The 20685-nt window shown below is 43.0% G+C and overlaps 1 protein-coding gene across 1 annotated transcript; it reads right to left on the reverse strand.

Annotated features, from left to right (window-relative positions):
- Nucleotides 1-7: 7 nt before the first annotated feature.
- On the reverse strand, nucleotides 8-20678 carry Znf174 (zinc finger protein 174). The gene is made up of 3 exons (XM_006984710.4): nucleotides 17008-20678; nucleotides 15768-15990; nucleotides 8-12044 (listed from the first exon to the last, which is right to left on the reverse strand). The coding sequence occupies exons 1-3, from the start codon at nucleotides 17407-17409 to the stop codon at nucleotides 11446-11448; spliced, it is 1224 nt and encodes a 407-aa protein (XP_006984772.2). The 5' UTR covers nucleotides 17410-20678; the 3' UTR covers nucleotides 8-11445.
- Between the last annotated feature and the right edge of the window lie 7 nt (nucleotides 20679-20685).

The following is a 20685-nucleotide window of genomic DNA, read 5'->3' on the forward strand; positions in this document are numbered from 1 at the left end:
AACTTTGTTTTGTTTTTTTTTTAAGTGTGTATGTGGGTTCTTGCTGTGTAGCCTAGGCTGGCCTCAACATCATTATTTTCCTGTTTCCATCTCCCAAGTGCTAGGATTACTGGTATGTGCCACTATATCCAGCTAGTTAACAACTGGATGACAGTATTTATGGATTTCCCATTTTCAGACCTGATGGCAGGGGCAGGTCCTGACATTCTCTAGCAGTTAGACTTTGGTGGGGTATACTTGTTCCTCCCTAAGGGGATTTGCTTTTAGATTTCCACTGAAGCACACTCCTGGCTGGTTATATAGTTAGAACTACTTTTTAGAGAGCATGCTAAATAGTGTGGGTATATTATTTTGTATAACCTTCAAACAAATCTGAGAGAAGGGATTATCCATGTTTTATAAATAAACTGAAGCTTTCAGAGGGTAAAGTCAGTACTTCATTAAGCACACAAAACATCACACTGTGATGAGGTTGATATCTAAATTCAAGGGTTCTGTAATTCCTGATGTCATGCATTTTGTGACACCACTATCTGTTGGTATTTGTGCCAGAAGTTTTGGAGACAGTGACACTGGACAGGGAGGGGAATGACAGTCATCATGGAGGCTGCCCTAGGACTTACTACCTGAAGCCTAGTATGTCCTTATTTTTATCCAAAGCTTGATTTCATTACTCTTAAAAAAGCAACAGAAGACTCTCTATTGAATTTCTTGTCACTATATCAAATCAGAGATTTTTTTTTTTTCTATTTTGAGACAGGGTTTTTACTGTATTGCTCTGGCTGTCCAGGAACTCACACTGTAGACCAGGCTGGCCTCAAACTCAGAGATCTGCCTCTGCCTCCTGAGTGCTGGAATTAAAGGTGTATGCAACCACAAACTGGCTAGAGATTTTTTTTTTATTATAACATTTCCTGTCCATCTCCAAAGAAAAAATATATATAGGATTATTGAATTTTGAACCAAAATAATTGATAACAAATATGCCTTTAGGTACTGGTATTACAGATAAATATTAGAACAAAATATTGTCATTGTTCTACACTATATGACAACCAAAGAATGTTTTAAGTATACATTCTTACAGAACTACACTTTACAACAAAAGTGATTATATACCTATCAGTAAAACTATCTATATGGTCTTTTGGCTAGTATGCAAGTATGATTTCATTTTATCTAAATGGACTGTAAAAAATATAATATTTACTAAAACGGAATTACTGCTAGGAAATTTCATGCACAAAATATAAAACCCTCTTGAGGGTCAGTGGCTAAAATGTAGTACCTTCTAACAGAAGAGCAGGTTGAGAATTTTATGTACAAAAAAATGCCAGCCATGCGACTAAGCTCTTAATATTTACTAGAGGCGGGATGATCACTGTTGTTGAGTGAGAAAAACTTAAGTCAACAGCCTTGCCTCATCTGTCGTCCCTTTCCTGGAGAGCACTATTTCAACTTATCCACAGTTGAGACTGTGTGGCCTGTATGTCAAGGTTAGACTTGGCTGTTTCTCCACATTTAGGCTATAAAGCATCATTGTGTCAGGATTTGGGGCCTCACATTTAAATTGGCCTTCTGGTCTCCAGCCTTTGGTCAAAGATGCTTTGAATTGTACTGAAAGGTAGTCTCAAGTCTTTAGCTAACTCTAGGATATAACGGTGGTTGATAACAGCAACAAGAGCATTAGTTTCCTACTCTTCTGCTTCTCAGAGGGGGAACTGGTATGCCCTTATCAGCTCTCATATTTGAGTGAAGACTGAAGAATGGGGAATGGAATTGGGCGGGGGGGGAAGGCCCTTACTAATAGGGTTGGTACAGAAAGGTATTGGAAGGTACCTGGACAAAATGTGGCTAATATAACAAATGGAAGTTGTCAGACACACACCCTTTTTTTTTTCCTTCTAAGAAAATACAAAAGGTGAGTTTTATGCTGCACATCTTAACATGGAAACCCACACTTCTAGTTAGAGCTCTATTCACAATTTATCTCTCAGTGTTTGTAGTTTTCTGCATTCTCCAGATTTTGAAAGATTACCCACAAAAGATGAGAAAAAAGGCATTTTTACAAAAATCATTACTATATGTGAGAGTAATTAAATGGCCTGTGGTGAAATATTATTAGTGACTGGTTTGCAGAAAAAAGGAAAATAATGAATGTTAGTTACTGTGAAATAGGTATATTTTTAGTTATTTTTTTTTATTGTGTACTTGTTCCTAAAAACATTAGTAGTATGTCATTCTCAAGCTGCTCTGCCCCTAAGGAGTTGAAGGAAGAACTCTGTGTGCCAGTGGTATTTGGGCTATTTTTATGATAATGGCTTTTTCATCCTCCTAATTATATTGCCAACTAGAGTAGATTCCAAAAGATTGGTTGCTCTTAACCCAGGATATTAGCAAGTCATGTTAGGTGCTAATAACAATTATTGGATACAGTTCATAAAGGGATAAGAAAATGGAATGTAAGAGTCTATTGCTATGAATGGTTAGCTAACTACATATTGTAGGAGGGATGTTGACTCTATGAAGTGGAAACTTGGTACTGAAAACATGAACTCAAACTTCATGGGTTTTGTTGATGCTGTGATGAAAATGTGACTAAAACAGTTCTTTAACATAACTTGGAACTTGGGGATACCAAGTTCTGTTAAACTGTCATCATTGATGACAACAACATTTCCCAGTGGAATTTAGATGCTAGTGTTTGCACTTTGTATTTAGGTGATGTTAGATTTTGTTGTTGAAGGAGTTGAACTCAAAATATTTTGTCTAGAATTGTGCTGCTACAAATACCAATCTGTTCATATGTCCCTGTAACCCTGAAGACAGCTGGCCCAGTAACCCAGGCAGTTAAATGGCCTTTTTGTCTTTGATGCCTGAAGTTCCATAAAATTAAGTAGTAGTGTTCTGGTGACTGTAATGTAAGATGCCAAACAATCTGAAAAGATACATTTTGCTTTAAATAATCTCTAATTTATTGTATATGTATTCAAAGGGAGGTGTAGGTTATATAGCTTCTTTAAAAAAAGAACCTATTTTGAATGTTGCAGGGATCTCATTAGGAAACTGCTTTTGCTTTATTTGTTTAAAAGGTAAATTATGTTTAAGTGTGTATATTTAACTGTTTTAGTCTTGTATATTATGAGAACTATTTATGTGATATAAAAATAACTATTACCTATCTTTCCAAGGCTAACTACAGGTGTTTTGTCCCTTTGAATTGAGATCCTTGTCTGCAAGAACTGTCTAGGGAGAAAGGGAATACAACATATTCATTTATATAAACTTATGAATATTCTACTATGTCTAGTTATTTTGATGCCTAGTTAATAGGTTTTCTGTGTGTACTTCTGTTTAACGTTTCAGCTTACTGTTTTACTGTTTTTGATGAATTCTCGTTGGTCTTAGCTCTAGATTGAAGTTTCTAAATTGTGATTGTGCGTATCTGATGTGCAATTTATCATCCAATAAATGTTATTTTTATGATGATGGCAAGGCTGTGAACTTTTAAAATGTATTCTTCAGTGATTTTAGGTTGCAGTAAAGTTAAGGCTAATTCGAAAAGGCTAATTGGATAGTAGTTTAGAGAATGTGAATGAATTACCTTACCCACTTGATAAAGGAAACAACATGTCTTGTTCACTGGAATTCAGTGTAAGGTTCCAGCATTATTTTAAGACAGCACTAGATGTCTACCTACCTTCCAGTCTTCAGTAGCAGTATAGGACCAAGTATCTCTAGCTCCACCGGGTAGCGGTTGTCTAAACAGACCCAGCTGGGAAGGAATATGGTAAGTGGTTTTTCCTTTTGGTTTCCGGTGGCCTCGAAGTGATCCTAGGCTGGCTAAGCAGCTACCAGCAGTACAGGTTGGAACTGATGCTTACCAGATGCTATTTGCCTCACCAGGCGGGCAGGAAGCCGGAAGCTGAGGTCACTTCCAGTGTCCACTTCCATCTGTATTTTGCACACTGCCCTGGCTTTTGGGGCTAGGTATCTAGCGGTGGAGTTTGCTAAGGCATTGTCTGCCCTGTGGCCACCCAGCAACTCTAGGGTCTCAGCAGAAACTAGGCTATGGACAGAGATGTGAGGTTAATAACTGAGGTTATTCCGGGCTAAGTCTGAGTGCGTCTGTGCAAGGGTAGTGCGTTGAGGCTATAAAGACCTCATCTCCATGCTGCAATGGAGGCAAGGACCATGTTGGACCAGAGGAAGCAGCTTTGTCCCCTCAGCTTCTTGCTTGCTCTGGGTAGAGCATTTTCTCTGGAACCTACGTCAGCAGCTTACTTTTGCTACATCTGCTGCTTGATTGACTTTGAGATTGTTTTTGTTACGTTGCCCAGACTAACCTTTACCTCATGTCCTCAAGCTGTCCTGATCCTCCCGCATACCCCTCTAGAATAGCTGAACTGGAAGCACAGCTAGTTCCTTGGAGCATTGTACTATCTAATGTGCTTCTGGTTAGTCACAGTGTGTACTTGGCTCACCTTGAGTAAATGGTTTCCCCTGAATGATTTTAGTCACGTGTATGATGGCACTGACTTATCTGATGTCAGTCCAGTTTTCTCCTCTCTGTTGCACTCAAGTCCAGTAGTCAAGTACCTGAGATATCCTCCTTTGAACATTTTTGATAAATCCAAATACCTGTCCAAAACTGCGCATGCATTTAGCCTCTGCCTCCAGCACATGGTACGCCATCCACACAATTGCACCTCCTCTTCCTCCCCTCCCACTGTGGTTCCAATGTTTGTCTCCCAAAATTCATATGCTAGAATCCTAGCTCCAAGAGGATAGTATTAGAAGGTGGGGAACTTTGGAAGGTAATTAGGTCATGAATGTGGAACCCGTATTTAGTTCTGAAGTTTAGAAACTTCAGAGCAATAGCCAGCACTTTCCACCTTAGAGGAACCTTCAAGAGGTAGCACACACCTTTAATCCCAGCACTTGGGAGGCAGAGGTAGGCGGATCTGAGTTCAAGGCCAGCCTGATTTATAAAGTGAGTTCCAGGACAGCCAGAGATACACAGAGAAACCCTGTCTTGGTGTGTGTGTGGGGGGGGGCACGATCTATAAAATGGCCCTTTCCAGATATGGGGTCTGCCAGCACACTAGTCTTGTACTTCCCAGCATCTAGCAATGTGAAAAACATCTCTGTTGTTTATAAGCTGCTCCAACTCCTCATCCATTCTGCCATGAATTTCTATGAATGATACCTCAAAAACATTTCTTAATCCTGTTGGGGAAGTAACTCAGTGATAGAGTGCTTATTTAGTATATGGGAGGCTCTGTGGTGGGTTCTAGCATTACAAAGCAAAAACTAAACCAAAGAGGCCTCCCCCCCCCCCAAATATTTCCCAAGCCTGTTTCTCTACATCTCCTTACCTTTATCCAACAGCAACTAAATCTACTCAGTGAACTTTATCCATTAGTTAACTAAAATAGTCTGGTAACATCTGATTATGTCACCATTCAACTTGACACTTTCCACTGACATTCTGTCGTCTTTAGGATAACATCTAAGGTTTTCAATACAACCATTCCTGTCATTCCTTGACGCCCCTGCTGTCTAGCTACATGTGGATTTCCAGTTCAATATACCAATTTCTTCCTTGAATATTGTACATATATCTCTTTCAGGGGAGGAGAGGTTGGGCAGTGCTGGAGATTGACCTTAGGGCCTCATACATTGCTAGGCAAGCATTCTCAGTTCAGGCACTATTTATAGAAAAATATGTCACGAAAGGGAAGTTAGTCTCACAGAATTGAGTATAAGAGAGTTTCATAGGATACGGAAAACAAAAACAAGGGGCCATCAAGATAGCTTTGGTATGTCAGGGTGCTTGCTGTGAAAGCCTGGAGATCTAAGACCTAAGTTTGATTCCCATAATTCATATAACGGGGGAGGGAGAACCAGTCCCACAAAGTTGTCATCTGACTCCCACATGCACAAAACACGGAGACACGGAGGCAGGAAGATCAGAAGCTCAAGACAGGACAAGCCTGCGTCTTCACAAACATGCTTGTGTCCTCATACATCCCAGCTATCCCTGGTAAAGGCTTACGGGTAACTTTCATGTTTGGATATTCTTCTTGGTTGCCCTGAGTTGTAGGTGCTACAACTGGCCCTGGATCAGCTGGCTGTGGGGCCTGTGGTAGAGACTTAACTGTGAAGTTGTTTCATCTTTTCTGAGTTATAGTTCATATAATAAAATTCATCCTTTAAAGTACACAATTAAAGTTTTTTTTTTTTTTTATATTCACAAGGTTGTGTAACAACAGTCCCCAAAAGAAACATCAGCAATCACCCCATACTCTACCCTCACCATAGCCTTTGGCAATCACTAATCTATTTTTGTCTTTTGTATGTGCCTAACCAGACATTCCACATACATGAAATCATACATGTATGAGCTTTGACACTTGGTCTCTGTCACTGAGCCTGTTTGTAGGTGCACACATGGTGTAGCATATCGGTATTTCCTTTCTAAGGTTGAATAATACTCCCCTCCAGACGGGCCACATGTTGTCTCTTCATTCTACGTATGTTCTCTCTTGGGGTACGTACCCTGTAAATCTTTTATGTGATGATACAGCTTGGAAGAGTCAAGCCGCAAGTGGCATTGTTCAGTATAGACCTAAATCAGAAAAGCCACCCAGAATCTGTTCTCTAGACATTGCTCAAACCCAGAATACCTCAGTCAACTCCACTGATGTGCTTCTCAGAGGCCATCTTCTGTACTTCAGGATTTCAGCAGCCTCACTGAGAACACTACCCAATACTTTTGATCCCCAAATTGACAGTACAGTTGATTTAAAAACTGCCAGGCACAGTGGCACACACCTTCAATGGGCTTATGGGCTAGAGAAGAATCAGGAGTTCAGAATCATCCTAGGCTACATAATTCAAAGCTAGCCTGGTTTATGTGAGAGTGTATAAAAATCTGTGACAGTTTGAATGAGAATGGCCCCCAGACCCTCATCTATTTGAATGTTTGCTTTCCAGTTGCTTGGCTGTCTAGAAGGATTAGAAGAGGTGGCCTTGTGGAGAAGGGTGTCACTGGGAGTGAGTGGGCTTTGAGGTTTCTCTCCCTCTGTCCCTGTCCTCTGCCTGCTGCCTTTGGATTAGATGTAAACTCAGCTTCTGCTCCAGGCCATGCTTGCCTGCCACCATGCTTCCACCATGCTGGAAATGGACTCACCCTCTGAAACTCTACACAAGCCCCCCATTAAATGCTTTCTTTTATAAACTGCATTAGTCATGGTGTCTCCCCATGGCAATAGAACAGTCACTAAGATAGAAACCCCAGAAAAAAAAATAATAATGTTTTGTTGTCAGATACTCAAGAGGCTGAGGCAGGAGGTCTGCTTGAGCCCAAGAGTTTGGGGTCAGCCTAGGCAACACAGAGAAACCCCACCTCAAAACATCAAGCCATACTAACCAAAGACCCAATAAACTAAAGAAACAAACTATAGGGCTGGAGAGATGGCTCAGAGGTTTAGAGCACTGGCTGCTCTTCCAGAGGTCCTGAGTTCAATTCCCAGCAACCACATGGTGGCTCACTACCATCTGTAATGAGATCTGGCGCCCTCCTCTGTATACATAATAAATAAATAAATCTTAAAAAAAAAAAAAAGAAACAAACTATAACTCAGACCTATCCTAATTGGCTGGCTGGCTATGAGATGTGAGCTAGAGTATTTGAATTCTGAACATTGTGGTTTTCTTCTCCCTAAAATAGCAACAATAGAAAAATAATCTCCAAGTTTCCTAAATTAAATGAGTTCAATCCCCATGACTGAGGAAAAAAATGTCTTGTATGCCAAGTACTTACCAACATCTGTTGCTTATGAAGTAAGCAATACCATCTTTATTTCAGTGGGAACATGTTTATTCCAAAGCCGAAACAGCAAAACTATTTCAATAGATACTTAAATTTCCCTTAGGAACTGTGAACCACACATGGTTGGCACAGGGAAGTCTGAGGAACTGGTATAAATTGTGTTCCAAGGATCCTAAACTTAATTCACAGGAATGTCAGGCTGTTTTACTGGCAATTAGGAAATTGAGAATTTGGTCCCTTGGATTTTGGCAAGTGACAGCTGTTTCCATTACAGATGTGTCCCAGCACTCCACTGGTTAAGACAGAAGAATTACAGATTTGAGGCTATCCTGGGTTACACAGGACTTTGTATCAACCCCCACTGCAAAAGCAACAATTTTACGAGAGTGTATTACAAGCTGAGCACTGGTAGGGCACACCTTTGATCCCAGCACTCTGGAGGCAGAGGTAGATGGATCACTGAGTTCAAGGCCAGCCTGGTCTACAGAGTAAGACATGTCCTTCTAGGATATCCAGGGATATATAGAGAAACCCTGTCTCGAAAAAACAAAACAAACAAGAGTGCATTACAAAAGAATGGGAGAAACTGTTTGCAAGTCATACATCTGACAAGGATATCATTCCAGAATATTTAAAGAATTCTTACAACTCAGCAACAAAAATGGCAAAGAATCCATTTTAAAAGGGCCAGAGAGAGTTATGGTGGCTCACACCTGTAACCCCAGGACTCAAGCCTGAGGCAAGAGGATTGCTGCAAATTCAAGGCAAGTCCAGCTGCCCTAGCAAACAGAGAAGACTGTCTCAAAAACAACAAAAATAAAAGGGGTTCGGAAACAGAGGCAGCATTTTCTCAAATGCATGGCTGGCCTGAGCTACATAGTGAGTTATAGGCCAGCCATGGCTATATAGCAAGACCCTGTCTCAAAACACCATGGGGGAGGGAAGTTTTGAAGAGCTATTTCTTCAAAACAAATATACATACAATAAACAAACACACCATTAGTCATTAGGGAAGAGAAAATCAGGATCATGACACACCACTTCACATTGACTGGGGTAACAATAATCAAAAGACAAATTCCAGGAACACTGGACATGGTGACACATGCCTGTAATCTTGACCTTGGGAGGTGGAGAGAGGAGGATCAAAGAGTTCAAGATCATCCTCATGTAGGATTGTGAGTTCTTTGCCAGCCATGAGACCTGTCTCAAAAAAACAAGATCAGTAACAAAAAGACAATAATAAACTAGGTTGAAGGTATGGAGAAACGAACTCTGGTACATTGCTGGTTGAAATGTAAACTGTGGTGTATCCACTTTGGAAAGCAATTTGGTGTTTCCTAGAAAAGTTGAACAGAAAATTATCACATGGCCTAGCAATTCAACCTTTAGGCATGTACCCAAGAGGAATGAAACATAAAAACTTAAATATTAATGTTCATAGCAGCATTATTCTATTTACAATAGCCAAAGTGCAATTACACAATGTTCACCAATCAGTGGATGAACTGAATGCCCTTCATACAATGCAACACTACTAGGAAATAAGAGGAATAAAGTCCTGACACGTGATACAATGTGTATGGACTCTACAATACTATGTTCTAGAGGCACAGGGTGTGACAGGAACAAGGAATGATTGCTGATGTTTAGAGTACTTTCTCTGTGATGCTGACAATGTCCTAAAATGACACTGTGACGACAGTGCACAGCTTTGACCACTGAACTGTATACTATAAATGCGCAAGTTTTCTGGTATGTACAATACTTCAATGAAGCATTAAAAAGGAAGCATTTTAGTTTTAGGAACAGAGGGAAATTTTTACAGTCTATTGAACTGTGAGGAGTCACTGCCAATTGTACCGAGAGGGACAGTTGTATTCTGGGATTGGTTTACACCTTATCTGCTGTAGATGGGAAAATGATCTTTAGATGTATAGACCTCCACTATTGTCAATGCTTCCTTTCTCCTTGGGTCTTCCTGGGGGTAACTCAGGGATCAAACACTGAAAGCAGGAGTCACCCCTAACTTGACACCAGTATGTTCTAGGCTGGACCCAGAAATGTGGCAGAACCAATGGGATGCCTAGGAGCAAGAGTGGCGTGTGATTCAGGAGGGCCAGAGTTAGACAAGGTTAGGCAAGATGGAGAGTCCAAGAATGTACTTTGAGGATGAAGGGGCCATGAGTCCAAGAAGGCAGGAGGCTGCTATCGAAAAAGTCAAGGAAACTGATCCACCTCTCAGAGTCTCCGAAAGGAAAGCCCCACCAAGGTGATTTTGGCTGAGTGAAGCTGACTTCAGACTTCAACTTGCAGCAGTGTAAGAGAGGTTTGTGTTAGGCCACCAAGTTTGCATCATTGTTACAGCACCAACAGAAGACAGATGCAGACATGACCGAGGCAGAACAGGGAAGGGTATGTGTGTTTGGCGGTGATGCTGTTGCGGTGAGAACTATAACGGCTCCAGCCAGGAATTGTATGTGGGCTGGGGCAGAGGTAAGGGCAGGCTGAATATTGAAGATAAAGGCCGTGACTTGGTACTGATGTTTTTAGAAGAATAGCCACATTCTACTATTTGTACACAAGTAATACATCTTATCTGCTTGAACTGGGAAAGAGGACGGCTTGCCTAGGGTGATGCTGATTGGGTTCTACTTCCTACTTTGAGAAAACAAGAGTTTGGCATAGGATGGTGTCTCAGACCCAGTTCTGAAACTCTTAACATTTTATATAAATATAGTGTTCTGTCATTTTAAAAAATGCTCTGGAGGTACTTATCATAAATTAGCCTATTTCAGTAATTTTTCTGGAGTCACTGAGTTTTGTAACCATCACCATAATCCAATTGTGAACACTGAAAATGCCAGTCACAGTCTTAAAGCTAATGGCTTATTTGAGAAAGAACAGGCAGAAGTTCCCTGTCCACCAGAACAGAAGAGCAGTAGCTGCTTCTCCCGGTGGCTTTTCCTTATATTTTGGGCTGGAGTTGCAACATCTTTTGTAAATCAAAAGAACTTTGATATAAAAGGATCCCTCGAATACAACTTTTTAAATAAAAGTGCCATCTACCACCCAGTGGTGGTGGTGCAAGCCTTTAATCCCAGCACTTGGGAAGCAGAGGCAGAGAGATCTCTGAGTTCGAGGCCATCCTGGTCTACAGAGTGTGTTCCAGGACAGCCAGGGCTATGTAGAGAAACCCTGTCTCAAAAATAAATAAAAATTAATTAAAAACCACCAACACTAACAATAAAAAGTTAGTTTCAGAAAGGCTATTAGTGGACTTCCCAGTGGATGTTTTCTTGGAAAACTGCTCAAGTGTGCACATGAAAACAATTGTATTTTATAAGACAAAGCAACAAGGAGAATTTAATTAAGGATTAATTAATTAATTAAAACCACTTGTGGCTCATCCTCATTCTGTTCGTGTGACTCATCCTATTCCTCAGTAACTAGTCCCCACTGCAGTGACTGCAGTTCTCTTTGTAGACAGGCCCCATCAGTATTCATCCATCACTCCCCACGGGTCAAGAAGACACTCCGGGACTTACATGCAAGTAAGGGAGAGAAAAGAGGCCCTTCCCTGGGACTCTAAAGCACCTAGTATCTGTTTAGTCCCCGTGGTGGAGCCTGTGGTGCTGGTGCAGATTGGAGCTTTGGCGAAAGCTTTTCCCACACAGGCTGCACTGGTAGGGTTTCTCCCCAGTGTGGATTCTCTGGTGCAGTTTCAGAGTTGACTGCCTCCCAAAGCGGTTTCCGCACTCCCCACAGATGTAGGGCCTCTCTCCCGTGTGTACTCTCTTATGCCGTTTCAGTTCTGAATTCCAGCTGAAGCTCTTCCCACAGTCATCACATTTGTAGGGTTTCTTGGCTGAGCGGGCTGCCTGGTGACTAAGACATTGCAGAAGGCTGCCCAGGCTTCTTCTGCCTCCTTTGCTTTTCTTTAATTCTCTCAGTGGATGACCTCTGAGGGGGTTGCTGATATATTCCAGTTCTCTGCAATGTCTCTGGTAGTGAGCAAATGCCTTCTGAGCATTTGGGGGTCTGGCCTGCCTCTGTGACAATCGGGGTTCACTCATGTTCAGCCCTCTTGGCTCAGGGCTGTGCAGACTACCCCCTTTAGGTCTCCCGGGTGACACTGCATGTGTCTCTGCTCCTTTTGCCCCCTCCTGTTGTGGGTTTTCCTTCTCACTTCTCATCCTGGAGGCCTCTATAATTAGAAATAATGTGCTTCATTTTCTGAACTTAGAAGAAAGAGCTTCAGCAAAAGAAGTATGAAGTATGTTGTGAGCTTTGTCAGGGTAGACAGCCTCTGTGTGAAGTATGTTGTGAGCTTTGTCAGGGTAGACAGCCTCTGTGTGAAGTATGTTGTGAGCTTTGTCAGGGTAGACAGCCTCTGTGTGAAGTATGTTGTGAGCTTTGTCAGGGTAGACAGCCTCTGTGTGAAGTATGTTGTGAGCTTTGTCAGGGTAGACAGCCTCTATGTGAAGTATGTTGTGAGCTTTGTCAGGGCAGACAGTCTTCTGCTGGTAACATACAAGCATCAGACTCCTCTGGACCCAGAAACAAGAGGCTCCTCACCCTTGACATTGGTGAGTTAGGATCTCTGAGGGTTAGGCCTGGAAATCTGCACAGTTAACTAGTTCCTGAGAGTGTCTCTAATTTATAGTAATGTTAGGAACCAAATTATCCTTCTGTCCTTCCCATTTCTAGGAAAAGATATAGGAAAACAGGAATAGCAAGGAAAAAACAAGCAAACAAAGAACAAAAGACATCAGAATGAAGTCTTGACAATGAGAAGGAAGACAGCTGACATGTTTATTTACTTATTGACAGCATCTACTGTATTGCCTAGATTGACTTCAAATTCTAGGGCCTATGTGACCCTCCGAGAAGTTGGGACCATAGACATGTACCACTGCGCCTGGCTGAAGGTTAAAATTCCAATACTTAAAATAATTATTTGAATAAATATCCTTCCCTCATGTGGACAAAGATTAACAGCTTCCTTCACTTCAAAAGAATGATAAATCCAGTGACTGTGGTGTTTTTCTCAGCATGATGTTGACAGCCTAGGTGTTTAGAAACTGGACTATAGAATAGATATGGATCCTAATGAAAGAAACTGTCCACCTTCTGGCAGGACTGAGGATCAAGATGGATATGAGATAAAATGGACCAGGGAAACTGGAGAATCAGCCATAGCACTATCAAGCAAGACCTTGAAATGGAAATGTTGTTTTCATGAACTGCATACACCATTCAACATGGCACCCACCAGGCAGATGTGACTGTCAAGTGTTTGAAACAGAGCTAATGTGACTGAGGAACTGAATTTTGAATTTTAATTCATTTAAAATTTAATATGGAGTTCAAATAGTTATTGCCAAATGATTTTCATCAAGGTTTTGTTTTGCTCATTTTTTGAGAGAGGATCTCATATATCCCAGGCTGGTCTCAAACTTATTATGTAACTGATGATACATATATGATCTTAAGCTCCTGACCTTCTGCCTCCTCCTCCCAAGTGCTGAGATTACAGGCCTGTATCACCATGCCTGGCTTCATCAAGGTTCTTAAGAAAAGTTCAATGAGAAAGGAGTCATTTTTCAGTAAATGACCCTGGCTTCAAAGAATGAAGTTAGATTCCAGTCTGATTGAATGCCTACCCCTACATTTATGTGTTGACAATCTCTAGCGTAGTAGTAGTGGGGGGTGACTGGGCCATAAAGATGGAGTCCTCATCAATGGAATTAGTGCCCTTGTCAAGCAGACGGAAGAAACTTGTTTCATGTTTCTCTTTTCAGTCACATGGGGACACATGGCAGACGCTATCAGTCCTCCTTAGTCACTGTAGCTGCTGGTACCAACTGTGGACGTGTGTGTGTGTGTGTGTGTGTGTGTGTGTGTGTGTGTGTGTGTGTGTTGGAATGTGTGAGAACGGGGCAGATGTGTGTGTGTGTGTGTGCTCGTGCGTGCGTGCGTGCCTGCCTGCCTTTGTAAGGCAGAAGTGAAGAGACAGAAGATATCAAGTGTCTTGTTCTATCACTCTCTGCCTCAGTCTCTTGAGAGAGGGCCCCTCACTCACCCTGGGGCTAGATCCTTCTGTCTCCTCCCACCATCCCCCAAGGCACTGGCAGTACAGGAGCATACAACCAGGCCTGCTTTTCTTTTAGGGGGCACTGGGGATGTGAACTCAGCAAAGACTCTTACCCACTAAGTCAACTCCCCAGCTGACCTTGGACTTAACTTTTGAAACTGTTAACAATAAATATGTTATTTATTGTCCAGCCTAAGGGACTTTGTTATAGTAACTTTGGTAACATATACCAAATGTCACATACAAAAAACTAACTCAAAATGAACCAAGGTTCTAAACACAAGAGCTAAACGTAACTCTTTAAAGAGAACGTATCTGTGACTCTGAACCATTTGATTGGGCAATGGTATTTTAGCTATGCCACCAAAAGCCCAAGCAAAGAAAAGTATTAGAGACTATCGACGGGAAAACATCTGGGCTGGTGAGATGGGTAAAGGCAGCTGTGGCCAAGTCTGATGACCGGAGTGTGACCCCCGGGACCCACGGTGGAAGGAGAGACCCGAGTCTCCAAAGTTTCTTCTGACTCCCACATGCATACAATATACATAAAATAAGTAAAAATGGAGTAACAACTTTACAAAACATTTGTGCTTTATGGAACACCATCAAAAACTGTAAGGATAATTCACAGAATGAGAAAGAAAACATTCATGAATTATCATCTGTGAGGTCTAGGATCCAGAACACGTATTTTAACTCTTAAACCTCAACAAAAAAAATACAAATACCCCAAGTTAAAAATGGGCAAAGTATAAGACTAGAATTTTTCTATAAGCTGGGAGTGATGGCAAAGACCTACCATCACAGGATTTAGGAGGTGAAGAATGGAGAATCAGGAGTTCAAGTTCAGCTTCAGCTAAGTAGTGGTTTTGAAACCAGCCTAGGCTACATGATACCCCAGAATTAACAAAAGACAAGATATACAATTTTCTTTTTAAAACGTCATATTTATTTTGAGTGTGTGTTGGGGGTGGCTACTTGTATGACCGAGTATGTGTGGTGGTCTGAGGACAGCTTGCAGGAGTGACTTTCTCCTTCTATCATGTGGGTCCCAGGGACTGGACTCAGGCCGTCAAGCCTGGTGGCAAGTGCCTTTCCCCACTGGGCCAAGATATATAATTTAATAAACATATGAAATAATGCTAGACATCATAACTCATTAAGGAAATAACAATCAAAACCTCAGGGGATAGTCCATCATCATAATAAAACAACTGGGCACAGCGCTAGCAAGGACGTGGGCAAGCACCCTCACACTTGGTTGATAGGAGCCTCAAACGGTGCAGCCACTTGGCAAACTAATCCAGTAGTTCTTCCAAAACAAACAAGCAAAAACCCAAACAGGCTGAGCATGGTCATGCACGTCTTTAATCCCAGCATTTGGAAAGTAGTGGCAGGTGGATCTCTGTGAGTTCAAGGCTAGCCTGGTCTACATGAGTTCCAGACCAGTCTGGGCTGCATAGTGAGACTCTGTCTCAAAAAAAAAAAAAATCAGTTGTCATAATTTTAAAAGGTGGGATCTGTCCAGGAAAATGACTTGGTAAGTAAAGGCACTTGCTACTCAAGGCCAGAGACCTGAGTTTGACCTCCACAACCCAAATAAGGGTAGAAAGAAAGAAATAACTCCACAAAGTTGTCCTTTGACCTCCACATGTGCACTGTGGTACACAGGCCCCTACACACACACACACACACACACACACACACACACACACACACACACACAAATAATAAATTTTTAAAAGGTGGTCATATGCAACATGCTTGCAGAACCATGAGATGCTATGATGGAAATAAAGAGTTGAGGAGAGGGCCCAAGGATACAGTGTTTACCTGTCTCGGTCAATTTGGGGACTGGTTCCTGGTAGAAGGGATATTTCCCCCCATGATGGGGACTCAGCTGGTCATGAGATCCTTCCCAGGAAGGCCCTTCCAGAGAGTTCTCTTGAATATCTCTGCTCGAAGTTTGAGGTTCAGAGTCTGGAAGTTCTTGTTCTACAAGCTGAGCTCCTGTTTTCTCCAGGAGCACCTTTTGCCCTCGCATGCACACGGTCACCTAGGAAAAGGGGTATCCATTAAGTCTCCATTCCTTGACAGACTGGAAGCAACATGCCACTCACTGCTAAAGAGTGATCGCTTTACCCTGGGAAGTCTTGGCAACGACCTGGAGTTCAAGTTCAGCGTTTATAGACACCACCAAGACCTTCAAAGGAGGTGAAGGGAGGACATGCAGAATGAGAGGGGTGGGAGTGCTTCACACAGCCTGGGGCCAGGGTCCTCAGAGGAGAGCTGGCGAAACTATCAGGACCAGCGATGACAATGGCCCCTCCCTCTGCCATTCCCACCCTACACCCCAACCCTCTCTACTTCTGCTGGAGATAGGCCCGCTGGGCACAGAAAGGAGTCTGAGAAGGGGCCGTTGAAAAACAATGCAACTTGGTAGGTTTTTCTGCTAAAGAGGCCCAAGGTACTCAGATCTACGAAGACAAACCCACTGTTCCCTCACCCACTGTTCCCTCACAGTGCCGCTTTCCAAAGCACATCTGACTTGCTTCCTTCCGAGGCTCCAGCTGGGGTCTAACTTAGGGAATAGGAGGGTGTGGGGCAGCAACCCCGGGGGACTGAGCAGAGACGTCCCCATCAAAGACAATGTGGCAGACCCTTCACTGGAACAAAGTCCACGGAACTTCACCCAAAATTAGTTTCCTGTCGAACAGACTAGACCTGTTAGCTAAGAATTCTGATTGTAGCAAAACTTCAAGACGAATGGGTCAGGGAAGATCTGACAGTAGATTCCAGAACCTTAAAACTCCTCTTCTAAGGCCATGAGATCTATGAAGGAATATCTTAGTCTTCTACCTCCTCCATGGGTGCCAGTGGCTGGGTTTTCTGAAACCCTGTTACAACTTTTTTTTAGGGGGCAGGGGAGTTCCTGGAGGCTGGAAACAACTTTTGAAGCCATCCATTCCTCTGGAATCTTTAACTAGCTAGGGAGCACGAGACTCTACCTCAAACACTACCTCAAAAGACAACAAAGAAATCCTGGGACCCACAAAAAAAGGACCCTCCTTACCCACTGCTTTGGTTTTTTGGTTGCTTTGTGCAAATCTTCCACCAGCGTCACAATCTCCTTGCTGCTCATTGGGTATCGATGCCTGACCTGCGCCTGGATCTCTGGAGGTAGGATGACCAGAAACTGCTCCATCACTAGGAGCTCCAGAATCTGCTCCTTCGTGTGTAGTTCAGGCTGCAGCCACTGTCTACAGAGCTGTCGAAGGCAGGAGAGCGCTTCCTGGGGTCCAGACACTTCTTGATAACAGAAGTGTCTGAAGCTCTGGCGGGAAAGCTCAGGATCAGCGCAGGCTTTTTGCTCAGGGGGCCCACGTTTCTCTTCCAGCTTCATTATTATGTGTCTTTCTTGCTTGTCAGAATCCTCAGTGTGGGTACTCAAAGTTATCTCCATCTTAGCTGCCATTTTGGGGGCTCGGGAAACAATGTCACTCTAATCATAAATTGATCAAGTCTTCTGGGTCATTGCTCCGGAGAAATCTCTGAAGCTAGAAAAATGGTAGGAACGAAGCCCCTCTGGGAGGTTAGGGATGGAAGGACCGCAATGACATAGCTTTCTCATTTGCTAGCCTTTATGCCAGGCTCTGAAGACAAGATAGTTCCTGGCAGTGGGAAGAGTTGGTCAGTTTATAAGGAGAGAAGTCATAATATTCCAAATGGGCACTGGAGGGAATATTTTATTTTGGTATCTGGCGAAACGCACGACACGATCTAACAGGCTGATAGAGGAATCCCCAGGAAAGTTCAAGCTGTCTTGTGGATAGCTCGTACCAACTCCCCAGCATCCTGCAGACTCCGAGTCCAAGTACCTCTGAGAGCAAAAGCGCAGTCAAGCGAGGCCACAGCGCGCCAGGGGTAGCGAGTGCGGCTCCGCGGCCCAGCCAGCTCGGCCTGGAGAAGCTGCAGCAAGGGGGCGCGCAGCTCTACCGCAATGCTGGGAGTCAGCTCCAGTAGCCACCTGCGACGATCTGGAGCGGCTCAGAACCCAGCCCCGCCAGCGGGCTACCACCTCTCCGGAGACTGGAGACGGGAACCCCAAGAGCACGGGCTGGGGGCGGGGCCGGAGCCGGGCCGCGGAGACGCCCACTGGCTGAGAGAGCTACCCACGGGAAGGCCCACCTCTCCCCTACGAGATTGGGCCTCTGGAACATTGTCAATTGTTTATTGGATACTTGATTCATCAATCAGTCGCAGTGCCTCCCGGGAGTCGTAGTCCAGTGGCTAGTCCAGGCGCATGCGCAATGTTCTGCCTAGTGCCCAGACAGTTGACTATATCGGTTAGTTGGTTGGGAGAACTTGGGGGAGCAGAAGGTCGAGGGGCTCGAGTGAGTCCTCCGCCCACTTGTTCGCGATGTGGAGGGCTTCAGGTCAGGCCTCACAATGGCCGGGAGACGCTCCTCTTAGGACCCGTCTGTGGGAAGATGGGAAGGTGGATCCAGGCACTGAAGGAACACACCTTGAAACCATCACTGCAGAGTAGGGCCTTGATTGACTTCTCGGACCTCACCTCTAGGGTTTTTCCTACTCTCTTGGTCTAACTCTCGCACTGACTCAGTGAATGCTTAAACAAAGTAGTGTGCCCATTGCAGAGACTGTCTTCAGGGTGTGGGGTAAAGGCTGACAACCTGACACCATCTACAATATGCAAGGGCATTGATCATCTCCACAATCAATGAATCAATAATTTAGTGATGAACGGATCAAGGGGAGTCATTAAACCAGGAGAGCACCTATTACACTTTCTTCAGTTCCACAGGTACAGGATATGACAGAAGGTGTACGGCAACTACAATTTAATTCTATTATTGAAGATCAGCATTACCTTTTTCACAAACTTCTTTATATGCTTGAAGACATTAGACTTTCTCCCCATATATTAACAGCTTAACCTTTTCAAAATGCATTTCTTCTATGATTTTTTGCCTTTCTCCCACAGCTTTTACTTTAAATTTATTTTTATGTGTATGGGTGTTTTGCCTGCATGTATGTCTGTTAACATCTGGTGCGCATGAAACCTAGAAGAGAAGGTTGGAGTCCCCTGAAACTGGAGTTATAGATGGTTGTGAGCTGCCACATGGGTACTGGGGATCAAATCCAGGTGTCCTTGGATTTTCTTTTACTCTAGCCCCATGTTGGAACCCCAAAATGTTGTTGGTTGTTCTTTCACTCTTAGCTCTTTAGGCTCTTTGCGGGGCCCGCCAACCAGCTCCCAAATAAATCACACACAGAGGCAAATTCTTAATTATAAATGCCTGGCCTTAGCTTGGCTTGTATCTAGCCAGCTTTTTTTTTTTAAGCTTATCCTGTCTACCTTTTTCTTCTGGGCCTTTTCCTTTTCTTACTTTTATGTATCTTACTTTCATTCTTACTCTGTGGCTGTCTGTGAGGCTGGGTGACTGGCCCCTAGCATCCTCCTCTCCTTTTTCTCTTGTTTCTTCTCCCAGATTTCCCCTTCTATTTATTCTCTCTGCCTGCCAGCCCCACTTATCTTTTCTCCTGCTTTGCCATCCAGCTCTTTATTAGACCATCAGGTGTTTTGACAGGCACAGTAACACAACTTCACAGAGTTAAACAATTGCAACATAAAGGAATACAACACATCTTTGCATCATTAAATAAATGTTCTACAGCATAAACAAATGGAACATTTCTTAAAATAACATTCTGTAATACCCAGGTCCTCTGGAAGAGCAGCCAATGCTCTTAATAGCTGAGCCATCTCTCCAGCCCCTTTTATTTTTTACTCACTTTTTTTTATAGAAAACTTTTTGTTGTTTTAAGATCTCACAAGGTAGCCCAACTTATAATCCTCCTTTCTCAGCTTCCCCAGTGCTGGGATTATAGGTATATGCTAGGATGCTCTAGAAAACTATTTAATTAATTTTATTTTATTTCTTAAATTAATTTATTTCTTGAGGATGGGAGGTAGCCCAGTCAGTATAGTGCTTGCCACACAAGCATGAGGATCCATGTGAAAAAACTGGATGTGGTAGTGAGCTGTTATAATCCCAGTGCTGGGGAGGTGGAGGGAGGGCAGGTGGATCATTGGAACTCCTTGGCCACCTAGCCTAGCCTAGGTGCTAATTTCCAGGCCAATGAAAGACCTTGCCTCAAAATAACAAAGTATACAAACAAAACAAAACAAAAAACAAGAAAACAAAAAAACCCAACCAAACAACAACAACAACAAAAAACCCACGAGGGCTGGAGAGTGGTTAAGAGCATTTGCTGTTCTTCTAGAGGATTGCATTGTATTCCCAGCACTGTCTCGGGCAGCTCAAAACCATGTGCATCCAGGGGATCCAACACCTCTAGCCTCCAGTGGTATCTGAACTCCTGCACTCCCACACTCCTGCACACATATGTACATACTTACATACAGACACATACACCTACATATAATTAAAAATAATAAATCTTTAAAAAGTTTAAAAAGCAGCCAGGCATAGTGGCGTATGCCTTTAATCCCAGCACTCAGGAGGAAGAAACAGGCTGATCTCTGTGAGTTCAAGGCCAGCCAGGTCTACACAGTGAGTTCCAGGACAGCCAGAGCTACATAGTGAGACTCTGTCTCTGAAAAACAAAAAACAAGAACATCCAAAAAAAGTTTAAAAAGCAAGTAACAAATGAAAACCTAATCAATATGTCTACTGAGAAAGTGTTTAAAAATAATTCCTGACCT

The sequence above is a fragment of the Peromyscus maniculatus genome, chromosome 8, assembly GCF_049852395.1.
Source record: "Peromyscus maniculatus bairdii isolate BWxNUB_F1_BW_parent chromosome 8, HU_Pman_BW_mat_3.1, whole genome shotgun sequence".
Taxonomy (NCBI): Eukaryota; Metazoa; Chordata; class Mammalia; order Rodentia; family Cricetidae; genus Peromyscus; species Peromyscus maniculatus.

Excerpts from the sequence above, each read along its gene's own strand:
- Znf174 (XM_006984710.4), bottom strand. The coding sequence starts at position 17,409 with ATGGCAGCTAAGATGGAGATAACTTTGAGTACCCACACTGAGGATTCT. Across the intron at positions 15,991-17,007 it reads CCAAAAAACCAAAGCAGTGG|GTGACCGTGTGCATGCGAGG; the intron begins GTAAGGAGGGTC and ends CCCTTTTCCTAG. Across the intron at positions 12,045-15,767 it reads CCCCAAATTGACCGAGACAG|AGGCCTCCAGGATGAGAAGT; the intron begins GTAAACACTGTA and ends TTCTAATTATAG.